The sequence below is a fragment of the Giraffa tippelskirchi genome, chromosome 13, assembly GCF_054371585.1.
Source record: "Giraffa tippelskirchi isolate mGirTip1 chromosome 13, T2T-mGirTip1v1.2.pri, whole genome shotgun sequence".
Lineage (NCBI taxonomy): Eukaryota > Metazoa > Chordata > Mammalia > Artiodactyla > Giraffidae > Giraffa > Giraffa tippelskirchi.
This window is the reverse complement of record NC_137287.1, coordinates 108414407-108428410: the sequence shown is the minus strand read 5'-3', so window position 1 is coordinate 108428410 and position 14004 is coordinate 108414407. Positions and strand designations below refer to the sequence as shown.

The following is a 14004-nucleotide window of genomic DNA, read 5'->3' as shown; positions in this document are numbered from 1 at the left end:
ACATTAAAATCTGTATAAATATGAAAATCTACTTACTTAGGATTCAAAACTGATTGAAAGTTATCAGAATCTTCATTACAGCACTTCATAGTGTACTGAGGAGCAATCAGATTAACTATCATTTCATGAGCACTTACTATGAGCCGGATACTGAGCTAAATCCTTGTCATTATTCTTTTATTTCTCACAACAACCCTGTGAAGGAGGTACTATTTCTTAATACAGATGAGACACCTGTGGCTAAAAAAGGAGACCTGAGTTACTGAAGGTCATGTGGGAGTCACACCCATATTTGTCTAACCCCAAAGCCTTTGACTTGTTCTCAATAGTAAAGCTATCACTACTGGCAGCCATGGTCAGTTTTCTAGGGGCCTTGAAGAGAAATGCAAAAAAGAGCAAACAGGTCCTAGGCTGGTATCTGGGAATCTGGCTTTTGAAACAGTTCCTAAGTGATAAGGTTGCTTTGCCCATCTGGGGCACTGAACATCTGCTTTCCTTCTGTGAGTCTGGAATTTTAGTAGTTGTTGCTGGCAGAGAATGCCATGGTCTGTCTTCCATCAATATCCTGGTCTCAGTCTCAAATGGGCTTCTCTAACAGAAACGGGGCACATGCGATGATGTATTGTGTTGCTGGAAGAAGGAGCCTGTCTGCTGACCCCTCCCAGGGGGCGGGAGAAAATGCAGGAAGCCTGTATATGAGTCTCTCCACACTGCCTGATGAGTCTTTCCCCCTTGCTGACCCTCCTGTGTCCCCAAGAGTACCACTGATTCTGAGTCCCGAGAGAACTGCTAGTGATTTCCCAAACATGTGAGTCATCCTGGGACTCCCGATCCAAAGCGCAGAAACCAAAGCAGACAAAACACACAAAGAGCAAAACAAAAAATAGCAAACAAAACAACTCAGAGGAGAAGGGGCAAAAAAGAGCAAAACGGAGCCTTACTTCTCTGGATTGTCTGGAAACTTGATCCGCAGCTCTTGGTTTTTGTATGATCTTTTTTCAAATGTCAGGATCATTTTCTTCACTGAGCTTTCATCCAATGGTTCCTCCTGGTATAAAGAGACAAATGCAACAATTTCAGTCCAAAAGGGTTGTTCCTTATTCACTAACCACTACTTCTTTCTCGTGGCTCTTACATGCCATTCCTACCACTCACCTTTCTGGATTAAGTGTACAATACACACATACTCCCCCATTAGAATGAGGGTTAAGGGTCTACATCATGTGCTACTTAGTATTATTATTCAGTGTGTCTCACATTTAGCCCAGGAAGTTCAGCTTAAGATGTTAAATATTCATTCATTCAACAAATACTTCTTGAGCATACTGTATGGCATTGGAGTAAGCGACAATAGTAACTGAATATTATATAACATTTATCTCGTCCTTCTCTTCTTTTGTACAGGTAAGATAATCTTCAGAGGTTTAAAAGAACTTGTTCAAGGTCAAACCCTGAGTCAGTGACAGTGGCCCTCAATCTTTTCCTCACACCAGGGGTCAGCAAACTATGGTCCACATGTCAAATTCAACTTGGAGCCTATTTTTGTACACCTGCCTGCAATGTGGAAGACCTGGGTTCAATCCCTGGGTTGGGAAGATCCCCTGGAGGAGGAAATGGCATCCCACTCCAGTATTCTTGCCTGGAGAATCCCCATGGAGAGAGGAGCCTGATGGGCTACAGTCCATGGGGTCACAAAGAGTTGGTCACGACTGAGTGACTTAGCACACACACACACACATAAGAATGGTTGTTAAGCAGCAACAGTCACTGCTTTGTGTTTCTTATACATTCCTTTATCTAGCCCATCCTAGCCGCTGAGAAGGGAATCAAACAGGGACCTGGAATCCTGATACAGCAACAAGAATTTAGTAACCTCGCTCAGAGTAAGCATAAAAAATCCCCAGCAAGCCACATAGTTTTCTCACTTCTCATATACTGGAATAATACCTATAAAGGTAAATAAAATGAGCTTTTGAAAACAGAATCATTTCCTCCAAAAAAAAATCTACGCTAAAATTTCAGAAATGTTTTTTCTTCAGTTTATTTCCCAGTTTAATGTGCTGCAGTTCACTCTGCCTCTCTAACACTCTCCCAACTCCTAACTTCACAGCTTTGTAGTCACTGACCATAACTCAAACCAAAAGAAACTGCCATTAAGAGAACCAGAAACAGATCCTTTTGGAAAGCACTGAATCATCTCATAATTCTTTTAAGTTCCCAAAAATGTTAGCTATTATTTTATTAAATTTAGATTCTAACATATTGAGTTTTAAATGGGAGATACCTGTAACATTCATTTGGACATGACACATTTCTTTGATTTTTTAATCAATGACTCCTGGACCCTGAGGTACTCTGTTGGAACCACCCTCCCCACCCCCAACCTGCTCCCCAGTGTCTGTGTCTTTAAAGAGAAGTTCCCTGACTTGGTAAAAACTGAAGACAGTGCTCTGGCCCAGTCAGGACTCAGAGCTTTAGCTTCACTACTTACTACCCACGTAGCAACGTCACTTTGCTGAATATATTATCTTCAAACCCTAACCAAGTCTCATTGATTCTACCTCATATGTGAATTCATCCACTTGCGTTTAGAATAAAATTTCAAATTCTTCACATGACCTATATAAGGACGGTCTGGCAGGATTTGGTCCAGTAACCTCACCAACCCCAAACCCCCATTGGTAGTCCATGTCTACTTTTCCACTGTTGACTCTCCAGTGCCCAGGACAGGGCCTGGCATACAGGAGGCATCCAAGGAAGATCTGTTGAAGGAAGGAAGGCAGGCTAGTAGAGAGGGGAGAACTATTACCTATATCTTTCAAGGTCACAGAGATGACCTAAAGACATGAAGTACATAAAACTGTTTTATAAAGTACATGACACTATATTAATGTAAGCTATTATTGTAACTCGTTGTTGCTTGGTTAGTCGCTAAGTCATGTCTGACTCTTTTGTGACCCCATGGACACAGGGTTCCTCCATCCCTGGGATCCTCCCAGGTTCCTCCATCCCTGGGATTTCCCAGGCAAGAACACTGGAGTGGGTTGCCATTTCCTTCTCCAGGGGATCTTCTTGACCCAGGGATCAAACCTGTGTCACCTGCTTTACAGGTGAATTCTTTATCATTGAGCGACCTGGGAAGCCCTTATTGTAACTCTTAGCATGACTGTTAATGTACCCAACTTATCACTGGGATTTAACTAACAAATAATTTAAATTTCTAGGAAAGGGTTAAATCACTTTTAAGCAACTTCAATACCGACGGCTTTTCTTTCCCTTAGCTAACATCCTGCCCACCCTGTAGAAGAAAACTTTATTAGTGTGAATAATACAGCTCTCATAGGATTCCCAAAGTCTTAGCCCCTCCAGGGTTTGGCCTTCCCTCCTTTAATCTGTCTCCAACACTGGGGGAAAACTGAATTATCAGTCTTAGTCATCAGCCACAGCAGTATCTCCAATAGCTCAACGTCAGAAACCAGAAGGAGATTTCAGAAAGATGAATGCTGATGATGTAGCACAAAAAGGACAATCATATTTTACAAGTTCACGTGACTTTACAGGGGCAAACATCACTTGTTTTTCATCAAATGGGACTTCGGTGGCAGAGAGAAAATAACTCCTGGACTTGTAGCCTTCCATGTGTCATTTTTACAAAGCGATCTCTCTTTCCCTGTCCCTTCACAGAAGGGCTGGTCACACACTGCATTTCTGTCTCCCAGGCTAGAAACCATTTACCCATGACAGCTACTAGCCTAATCCCCCAGTACCAGCCGTGCCCGACACGGGAATTATACCTGCCAATTAACTGCTGCTGCAGGGCTAACAGATTGAGCAGAAGCTAGTGAAGAGGGAGGGCGAGAGGGAGAATGTGCTACACACACTGTTTGTCTAAGGCTGGCAGGACTGCTGTCCTCAGAGAGGAAATTCAGGACTGTCTCCCACCACAGATTTCCAAAGTGTCACCACCTTTTAGGGGCAGACCCCCAAATTAGCACTGGTACAAATCCTAATGAGGAGAGGGCTATTGTCATAACACAATAAAGACCTTTTTCAGAATACGAATCAATTTTTTTTTCTCTTCTCAGATTCACACTCCAGCTTCATTTTTTTATATCCAAACTTAGCGTCGTGTCTTTGAGGGAACCAAAGAACAGCTGGCTCTTAAGAATCTATTTCCATAATTCATATTGAACAAAATGCCAGGGTGAAATAATATACAAGTTAACATTTCAGGATTTAAAAAGACACAAAGGCAAGGTCATTTGATTTTTAATCGCTGATATTTTACCTCTATTCTTTCCAGCTTCATTCATTTATTCATTCAATAAATATTAGTTAAGGGCCTACACCAAGAGCTAGGCATTGCTCAGAATGCTAGAGATACAGCTGTGAACAAAACACAGCCAGTCCCTGTTTTCAGAGGAGGTTGGGGAGAGGACAACAAACGGGTAAAATAACAAATAGGAATTTCAGATCAAGACAAGAGCTGTGAAGACAATACGCAGAATAACGTGGTGAGAGAGTAAGAGAATGACTTACTCTCAAGAGGGCACAGAAGTGAAAAGGTTCAGAGGCAGAAGTGAGTGCAAGGGCCCTGAGGCAACTTGAGGAACAGCAAATAGAAAGGGCTTGGGCAGCTCTTTCCCTAAACAGCATTTTTTCAACCACATCTAAACACCTAATCCCTTAACTCTTCCTGTAATTTCTTCAACTTTGTTGCTTTGGTAAGGCCGTTTTAACTGCCTGAAAGGCCCTTCTTCCACTTGTTTGATAAAATTCTATTTCTGTTTCAAAGACTATTGACTGTACTTAAAAATGAGTGCCTTCTGTGTCCTCAGTAAAGGCTAGGAAACCACCGTGATCCTCCTCAGTCCATACCAATAGCTCCACAGTTCAGCGCTTGGGTCTCAATTATAATATATAATCCAGAATAATTTAAAAATTCTATCTGTAATGTTCTTCACACTTTGCAAAACGCCTGCCAAACTCCACTTAACCTTCATATCAACACTGTGAAACAAATATTCTTAACCCCATCTTACAGATTAAGCTGGGAAGCTCAGAGAAACTAAGCATTTAATCCCAAATTATGCTCTATAGATACTGTGTCAAGGCTGAGCTTCTCAGCCCCCAGCCCATCTCTGCCACCTTACCTCTTCCTCTTCCTCCTCACCCTCTCTGTCAATAATTTGAAGCAGCCGTTTTTTGTCATCATCTGCTTCTTCCACCACAGTCATCTCCTCCTCCCGATAGCGGCCACGCTCTCGAGTACCAGCTTGTCTCCGACGCATCTTCAGCTCTTCCTCTTCGTCATCCCGGGGACGTTTTGTGCCCCTGTTGGGCTAAGAAACACAAAAAAGAAACAGGATTTCAGAGCTGGAAAATATGTAGAAGGGCGTACACACCAAATATTCCAAAAGTGTTCAAAAATTCCCTGACCGAAAAGCACCATAGCACACAATTTCTACCACAAAATGAAGTAAAGCTCTTAAGTTGTTATTTTTCAGGCCCTTAGCAATTGATTCTATACATACAGGGTTACAGTCACCTACAAGATAGTTGGCTTTTATTTGTTACAGAATTTTTTCAAGACACAAAGGTTAGCCCTTCACAAAAGTTCTCGTTTATACAGAAACCACAGGGTACAAAGTCACTTTGAGCTAATTAAGCTCAATTTAATAGTTAGGATTCAGTCTTCAACACCAATCCCTTAGCACATGGTTTTAATTCAGGTCTGAGACAGATTATAGTCACTCACAAGCAGCTCAAACAGAGAATACTACATATATAACTTCCAAGGGTCTACAACACTTTAAATTCCTACTTTACAGGTGAGCACAGTAAGGCCAAAGGTCAATGATTACCCACGGTCACAAAACAGCAGTTTTTACAACTGCTTGCCATTCAATTGGAATAAAACAGGGCACTTCTGAAATGGGCTTCAGAACTGAGGAGAGAGAACACTGAACTAGACACCCAACAGCCCAATACCTCCATTCAGCTTGAAGTACTACTGTGCAACTTCAGGCACCTCATTTCATGTCTCTAAGCTTTAGTTTTCTCATCTGAAAATGGAGATCACAACCCCTTTCTCCCTGTGTAGTTCAAAAAAAATGTTTCTTTGTGTATCTGAACCATTTTTTTCAGCTTTATTGAGATACAACTGACATTACATTAATGTCAGTTAATATAAACTGACATTAAAAACTTAATCACTGTGCAAGTTTAAAGTGTACACATGACAACATGATGTGATTCACACACATATTGTGAAATGATACCACAATAAGGTGAGTTAACAACTCTATCACCTCATATAATTACATTTCCCTCCCACCCCTGATGGCAAGGACATAAAAGATCTTAGTAACTTTCAAGTACATAGTACAGTATTATTAACTATAGTCACTCTGTTATACATTAGATTCCCAGAACTTATTTATCTCTTAACTGGAAGTTTATACCAAATGGCTGCAAACATTAGTGAAAGAACTCTAAATTATTCATATAACAGTACTAGACAAATTAAAATTATTTTTGTTGTTTAGTTTCTAAGTCGTGTAAGACTTTTGAGACCCCATGGACTGTAGCCTGCCAGGCTCCTCTGTCCATGGGACTTCCCAGGCAAGAATACTGGAGTGGGTTGCCGTTCCCTTCTCCAGGGGATCTTCCCAACCCAGGGATCGAACCCACGTCTCCTGCTTGGCAGGTGGATTCTTTACCACAGAGCCACCTGGGAAGCATATAAAATTATTACTATGAATTAATCAAATGATTGTGTCTTCCCCAACACAAAACACTTGTGTTAGACTCTTCAACGAGCTTTTCTTTATCTGTTATATTAACTGCACGCACCAACAGTGTGCTGGGTGTAATGTGGTATGTTATTAGCAAAGTGAAGAAAATGCTGCATTCACTGCCATCCTGCTAAGTTGTTTGGTGATAACAGACAAATTTCTCTTCTACATGTTACACATCTCATCTTGTGACTTATAAGCCATACTGTTACTGAACTCCGCCACCCCAGTGGTGCAAAGTCATTCCCGTCTATATTCAAGTACCCTGCTGGGTCCACATACCAGGTGCTTCAGTAAGTCTCAGCGCACGACACTGCTTAGAAAACTCACATTAGACAATTTGATCTGTGGGGTACCACCTGCTATTTTTCGCTCTGTTCCTGAGTCTCCCTGGGATAGATTATAATTTCATATGATCACACTCTATTTCCATAAATATAAAAATTACCAAAATTGCTGCCATTATTACCCTTCTACATTTTAAAAATGAGAAGGAAAAGAAAAAGGAAATCAACATGGCAGTAACCACAGAGTACAAGGAAAAGGAGGTGGTGGTTTTCATGTGAGAAGGAGAAGGAGGTAGTTAGCTCCGAAAGGAGGGCAGGCTCTAAACTGGAAATCTGCAGCTCCCCAGCAGGTAAGGAACTTCAGCCCTCCCGGGAGCACTAATTCTTTCAGGCTCATAAAATAAGCCCTGCTGTGGTTCTGATTAGCGTGAGCCTATTGCAGCAGCCAAGTCAAAGCATGAACTCCATAGTTCTCCACGGAGAGGAGATTTCTGGATTGTTTATCTCAGAGCAGAGAGAAAAGGCAGTGGACCACAGTTAAAGGGGAAAGCTAAATTCAGCCACAGTTAAAAAATGCAAAAAAGAACACTGGCAATGGCTCTTTTGAACACATCTTCTAATCCACTTCTGTAAAACAAACATTTCAGAGGTCAGAGAGGAGTTTCATTTTTACCACTGAAAATAATAATTTCCAATGAAATAGCACTTTCCTTCTGCAGAACTTAAAGCGCTCCTTTTCATCTTCACCACACGTCTGGGGACGAGAAGTAGTTAACAGTTCTATTTTATAAGAAGGGAGACAGGATGCCTGAGATCCTTTAGTAAACTCCTGTAAAGACAACCTGGTGCCTTCTAAAAGTTGAAACTGATCTCTGGGAAGTTTGCCAATTTCCATGATTCCAGAATCCTAACTGAGACAGATTTGAGGGACTTTCAGGCGAGAACAAATACCCATGAACCTAAGTCATACAAGACCTCGGCCAAGTTAAAATAGCATTTGCTAGGCCATTCGTTCAACAAATAATTTATTAAAGAACTCCAAAGCTTGAAGGATCCTCGAGTAATCAGCCTGGCCTATACCAGTCCTAGGCTTCCATTCGGGTAATGTCTAAATGGGGACCTGGAATAGACTGTTAGAATGGATTTTGGAGACAAGAATAGCTTTGCTAATCTTCATGAAGAGTTTTAAGCACATTCCCAAGAGGGCAACCTTTAGGTTTACCCACTGTATCTCCAATTTCCTTCCTCTTCACACAGGGTATTCAGCTTTACCTCCCCTCATGGAGGACAACTCTATGACAGAACGAACACAGGAAAACCCACTGGGATAGTTCAACATGGCTCCTTCACCAACATACCAGCTTCCCATCCCACTCTCCAACAGATGGATAAGTTGCTCAAAGGCCTGGATATGTTTTATTTCAGCATTTTTCTCTCCTAAGGCAAAATTTTAAGAACTTCTGTTCTTCACTTCTCTTCTCAACTCTCAATTCTTTTTCAGATACTAATAACCCTCCAAATAGAGAAATTTCTATTCATTTCTGAAATCTGACCACTCTAAGTAATAAAGGTTAAAAATTCATTTCTTTAACAAATATATGGTAAATGCCAACTGTATGTAAGGTACTGTGCTGGGGACTAGGGACACATGTGAAAATAAGACAAACACTGCTTTGCTATCAAAGGGCTTAAAAGTCTAGGACACAGCAGTCAGTCAAAATATACTGCAAGCCAAAGATGTAATTTAAAATTTTTTAGCAGCCAAATTTTAAAAAGTAAAAAGAAACAGGCAAAATTAATTTTAATATATTTTATCTAATCCAATATATCTAAAATATTATCATTTCAACATGCAATGAATATAAAAAATTACTCATGATGTATTTCACTTTTTTTCTTTTAATTCTAAGTCTTTGGAATTTGGTGGATGTATTTTACACTCGTGATGCATCTCAACACAGACCTAGCCCCATTTCAGGTGCCAAACAGACATATGCAGCTAGTGGCTACCTTACTGACATCCCAGGTCTAAGGAATTTTCATCTGAGGGGTTCCTGTTCCCTGATAATGTCAAAATAAAATTGGGTTTCTGGCAACACTGAATGAAATAGGCACTCATACAAAGCTGAAGTCCTATTTATGAAAGATCACCCTTTAAAATCTATGAAGCTAACAACACCCTGACCCAGAAATAAACTTCTAGATTATATTTACCCATATTCACCACTGAGGGAGTGCTCAGTTGCATAAAACAAAGCAAGAATATGCAGGAGGGGAAGAAGCGAGGAGCTGTCAAACTGATTTCGCTACAGAAGAGCCAAAGGGCTCTGGATCCAGAAAGGAAACAGCACACTCACAGCCTGTCAGAGAGAGGTCAGCAGCTCGGGCCTGAGGTCTCCTTGTGTCTCACACCACCCATCCCAAGAGGATTAAGCCATTCTTACCAGTCACCTTTGGAGATTAATTTGTTTGGGTATCTGAAAGGTGTTTGGAATCCCTCAAGATGAAGGAATGACAAAAGAAACTGTTCTTAATAAAGTCATTTCTCGGCTGCTGCTGCCCACAGCAGAAAAATGATTAACTCCTAACTTCTGATGTACTAGAACATCAGCCTTTAAGGATTTTTACAGTCTTCTACAATTCCCTGCCTTGCTCCCAAGAGGTGGGGAGTGGAATAAGTGCTCACTAAGCGTTTGCCCACCAGCCAACCACACAGCTGGTATCCTTTCTAGGCTATACAAAGGGTTCCCACTTGCTCAAAGCCAATAGGAAGCTCCAAGAATACATATTACATATATATATTATATGTGTGTATATATATATATATATATGCATATATAAATATATATTTTTAACTTTCCAAAAATCTTGAAGCCTTGTGTGTTTGTATATGATGGATGAGATATATATATATATATATACACCCATCTGACTAGAAATAAAAATCAAGACATCTCCATGAAAGCTTTGAAAGCATTAAAAAATTAAATAAGTAATCTGCCTAGAATACTCCCTGCATCCCCAGACAATACCCAACCTAAAGCTTTAGGTTTCATTTTTCCCTCTCTCTCTCTTTCTCTGTCTCTCTCTCTCTTTTTAATTAAAAAGCAATGAGAAGCTGTAGCTATAATGAGGGGCTGTGGGAAAATGCAGTTATATTGGGCTCAAAGTAATGTACCATAGGAAGAGGCTACCTCACCAGAACGAATCCTAAATTAAAACTCCACTATGAAACCAACTCCATTTCCTCTGAGCATGCAATCTATATTATCGCATTTATGGTCTGTCTCGACCTCAATTAGACTTGGGGATGGGGGGAAAGAAAGGGGACTTCTATAATAAGCAATAATGGTATCATTATGATAAATTATGAAAACACACAGTGCAGTTATTAATGTGAAGAGCACATTTGTACCAGGATATAATGTAGATGTGCATTTGTGGGGGTAGCATCTAACTGTAGCTCAATATTCCTAGTTACCTGGCTAAGAAATGGAGTAATTTTCACAAAATGTACTTTGATGTTAATGGCAGAAAAAATATGTTCAATTTTATTAAGGAAATGGAAAAACTCAAAGGAAATCTGTTAACTTTATAATACACCAGGAATTCTTCGCCTAGCACCAAGCAGGTCACATATCTTCAGAATATGGGCCTTCCAAGTGGGGGCACAAAGTGCCGTTTCCTAAATATCAAACAATAGGAAAGACTCAGAAATCGGAGCTGAAAGAGATAATCTAGTTTGTCCCTCTTTTTATAGAAATAGGGAAATCTGAGCTCCTTGTCTGTGGTAGGTAATAACATATGGCTTCTAATTCCCCATAGAGTTTGTTTCCTCCTTTGCCATACTAATCAGTCATTCCTAACCTGTGTGCAGTGGTGATATCCTGTTTGGAAAAGGAATTTTGGAGTCAGATTTTTCTAAATTCAGATCCTGGTCCCTTTACTTAGCAGCCCTGGAAAGTAACTTACTCATTCCAGGTCTGAGATTTTTCAATCTACAAACTAGGAACAACAACCGCTTTCACAGACGTTTGTGTATATATGTATGTATATACATAAAGGCCAGTGTTTCTAAAGTGCTGATCACAGCTTAGCCCACAGAAGACAATACATGTATCTCTCTTGGACACAACTGACTCAAAATCAAAGAAATTCAAGGTTGGAAAGGGTTATCAGCTTTTAAAAGAAAGACTGTTATCAGCTTTTAAAATAAGGAACCCATTTTTAATGTCAACATATTTGACAGACTCCATACCCAGCTGCATTTTTTAGTATCCAATGAGTGAGAAAATACACAATGACAACAAACAGTTTCTATGTATTTGGCAATACTTTTCCATTGAATTTGTGTTTTTAACTCCCACATTTCTGAGAGAGAGAAGAGCAGAGCTGACAGAAACAGAGAAAGAGATTGATCAATTTTGAGAGAGATTTTGAGAGACTGAGATTCATTCTACAGAAAATGCTTGTGTACATCTGGATTCGAAACCTTGTGCAATAATTCTGAGGCGCTAGACACAATCCAGACTTCAGGAGCCCTTCATCTAACTGGATTATCTTTCTGAGGTGTGAAGACTCTTTAAAACATTGTGGTATAGGTTGGGGCTTTCCTAACACTTTTGGTGGCCAGAAACTTAACCTTCTCCCTAAACCGCACCCCCTTCATCTTTGGATCACTCAGAGAATTCATTCAATTAAGGAGAAACCTTTCAACTTATAATTTTCTTCCCCAGTCCATAATCTTTCTCCTTAAAGCCATATAAAGTTGGTTTAGTCTCACTTTCACATTAAAAAAAAAACTTTAGATTTTAAGACAGTAATCCTATTTCATTCTGCCTCTCCCATTGCCTTTTCATTTTCAGAATAAACACTTTCAATATGACAGGGGAAGAGTATATGCAACACAGTTAAGGGAGGTATATACATAATTAAATTCCTTCCTACCTTTATTTTGGGATTTCATAATTTTAAAGCTTTCTGATACCTCTTCAGATGGGTTAGACATATGGAATGCCACAAACCCAAGACTGTGGACGGATTGCTCTAACCAATCCGAACTGCTCAGAAATCATCTGCTGTTAACCTCGCCTGATTACATTTTGTCAGAATAAAAAGGAGTTTTCAAACACTCATTTTGACCAGATGGTAGTGAGTGGCCTGACCCAGAAGTTACAGATGAGCTGCAGTAATGAGTTTTCCCTTGCCTTTGCTGGCTGCACATTCACTGGTGACATTTTACAACTAGGGCTTCTGGCTCAATCAATATTTGCAGGCATGAAACCTGCCAAAGTTAACATCAGGGCTCCCTTGCAAATTTGCTTGAGGCACCAGAACTGAAAAAGCTCACAATCTCTAATGCTGCAAGTATCATCAGCCAGAGTTCATAATTAGGGATCAAAGTCAGAGACAGAAAATTCTACCTACTCAAAGGGTTGTTGTGATGATTAAAACATCTTACAAATGGGCTTTGTGTAAACTATAAAGCACTATTATCAACATAAGGGATTATCATAATCACATTTTTAAGAAATATCTCAGCGGCAATTCCAGATATTCACATATAATTATATATTACGCCTTTGCAAGAATCATGGCAATATGCCACCTTTTCTTCTGAAAGAAAAACCAGGTACCAAAAACTCAAAATCTCAAAGCAAAGTCAATGCAAATATTAAACAGAACCCTCATTTATTTAACTCCCAATTTAAAAGATTACAGATACTAAGAGCACAGTAATTACTTGAGAATGTGGGTTTTAACAACGTCCACAAGGGGTGGGGGCGGGGGGAAAATCAACGTATCAAAAAGAAACATCACCAAAGATCTCACATATGATCTGGAATCTGACTGACTGACAAGCAACATGGATGTGATTTACGATTTAAATCACCAGTCATGAAGACCCTACTTAACAACTTTTCCAACCAAAAGAGTTTTTACTCCTTGTTAAAGCCTGAATATATATTCGTCTCGCTTCCAAAGAGTGTGCATAATTTTTTTTTTTGGAAGTACAAACTATTCTTTAGCGTTTGTGATTTACTTTGACATCTTCTCTGATTAATTCTGCAGTTGCATCAGAAAGCCGAATGTTGATTTGGTTTCTTTATTTATCAAGCCTAACAGAGGCAGATACTTGTAAAATCATTGGCAGGTAAACCGCCTCCATTTTAACAGACAATATGAATGTTTTGTTAGCTACACCAGAATCATGATCATTCATTCATTCACTCAGGAAGTATTTACTGAGCTAACAGAACCTGAATATCACTCTATTAGGTGCTGGAGGGAATATCAGACATCAAACCAAGAACAACAACCACAGTAGAACTGCACTGATCTAAAAGAAGCAACAGAGTACAGTGCAAGGAGCAAGAGACCAATAATCCGAAAAATCTGGGCGCTGGTGAATCACTGAAAAGTCACATGACTTTAGATCAGTCATTGAACCTGCTGGCCCTGCATTTATAAAACTGCTCTGCCTTGCTCTGTTACCTCACAGGACTGTCTTTCATCAGGCAAGGGAGAGTAAGAGTAAGGAAAGATACAGCACTTTGAAGAGAAAACAGAGCCTAGGATTCAATTTCTTTTAATGACAGCTAACTGCAAAGTCCTACATATACAACAGACTTTTACAATTACTTTTGACGCAGAATATAATCACAATTATATTTCTCTGTCTGCCCACTTGAGTGACTTTGTGAAAGGTTTTGTTGAGATAAAGATACTCTGTAGGTATTGTAAACCCTTAGCCTTAGTCAGGAGCAACAATATCAAGGGACTACAATCAGTTGGGTATGACTTGTTCTGCATGATTCCCTACTAGCTTCTCCTTCCCCCCTTCCCCAATTGTGTGCATAACCGTACCATTTTGCCAAATTTATTTCAGATCTTTTTTTAAATAAAATATTATACAGTTA

The 14004-nt window shown here is 39.8% G+C and overlaps 1 protein-coding gene across 1 annotated transcript in view; it reads right to left on the bottom strand.

Moving 5' to 3' along the window:
* The window catches only part of CTNNBL1 (catenin beta like 1), a 157712-nt gene that overhangs the window by 122427 nt on the left and 21281 nt on the right, over positions 1-14004 (bottom strand). Inside the window, exons 2-3 of the mRNA XM_081558811.1 lie at positions 5154-5342; positions 942-1048 (exon numbers count right to left, since the gene is read on the bottom strand). Coding sequence (XP_081414937.1) covers positions 942-1048; positions 5154-5342 — 296 coding nt within the window. The remainder of the gene's footprint in view (positions 1-941; positions 1049-5153; positions 5343-14004) is intronic.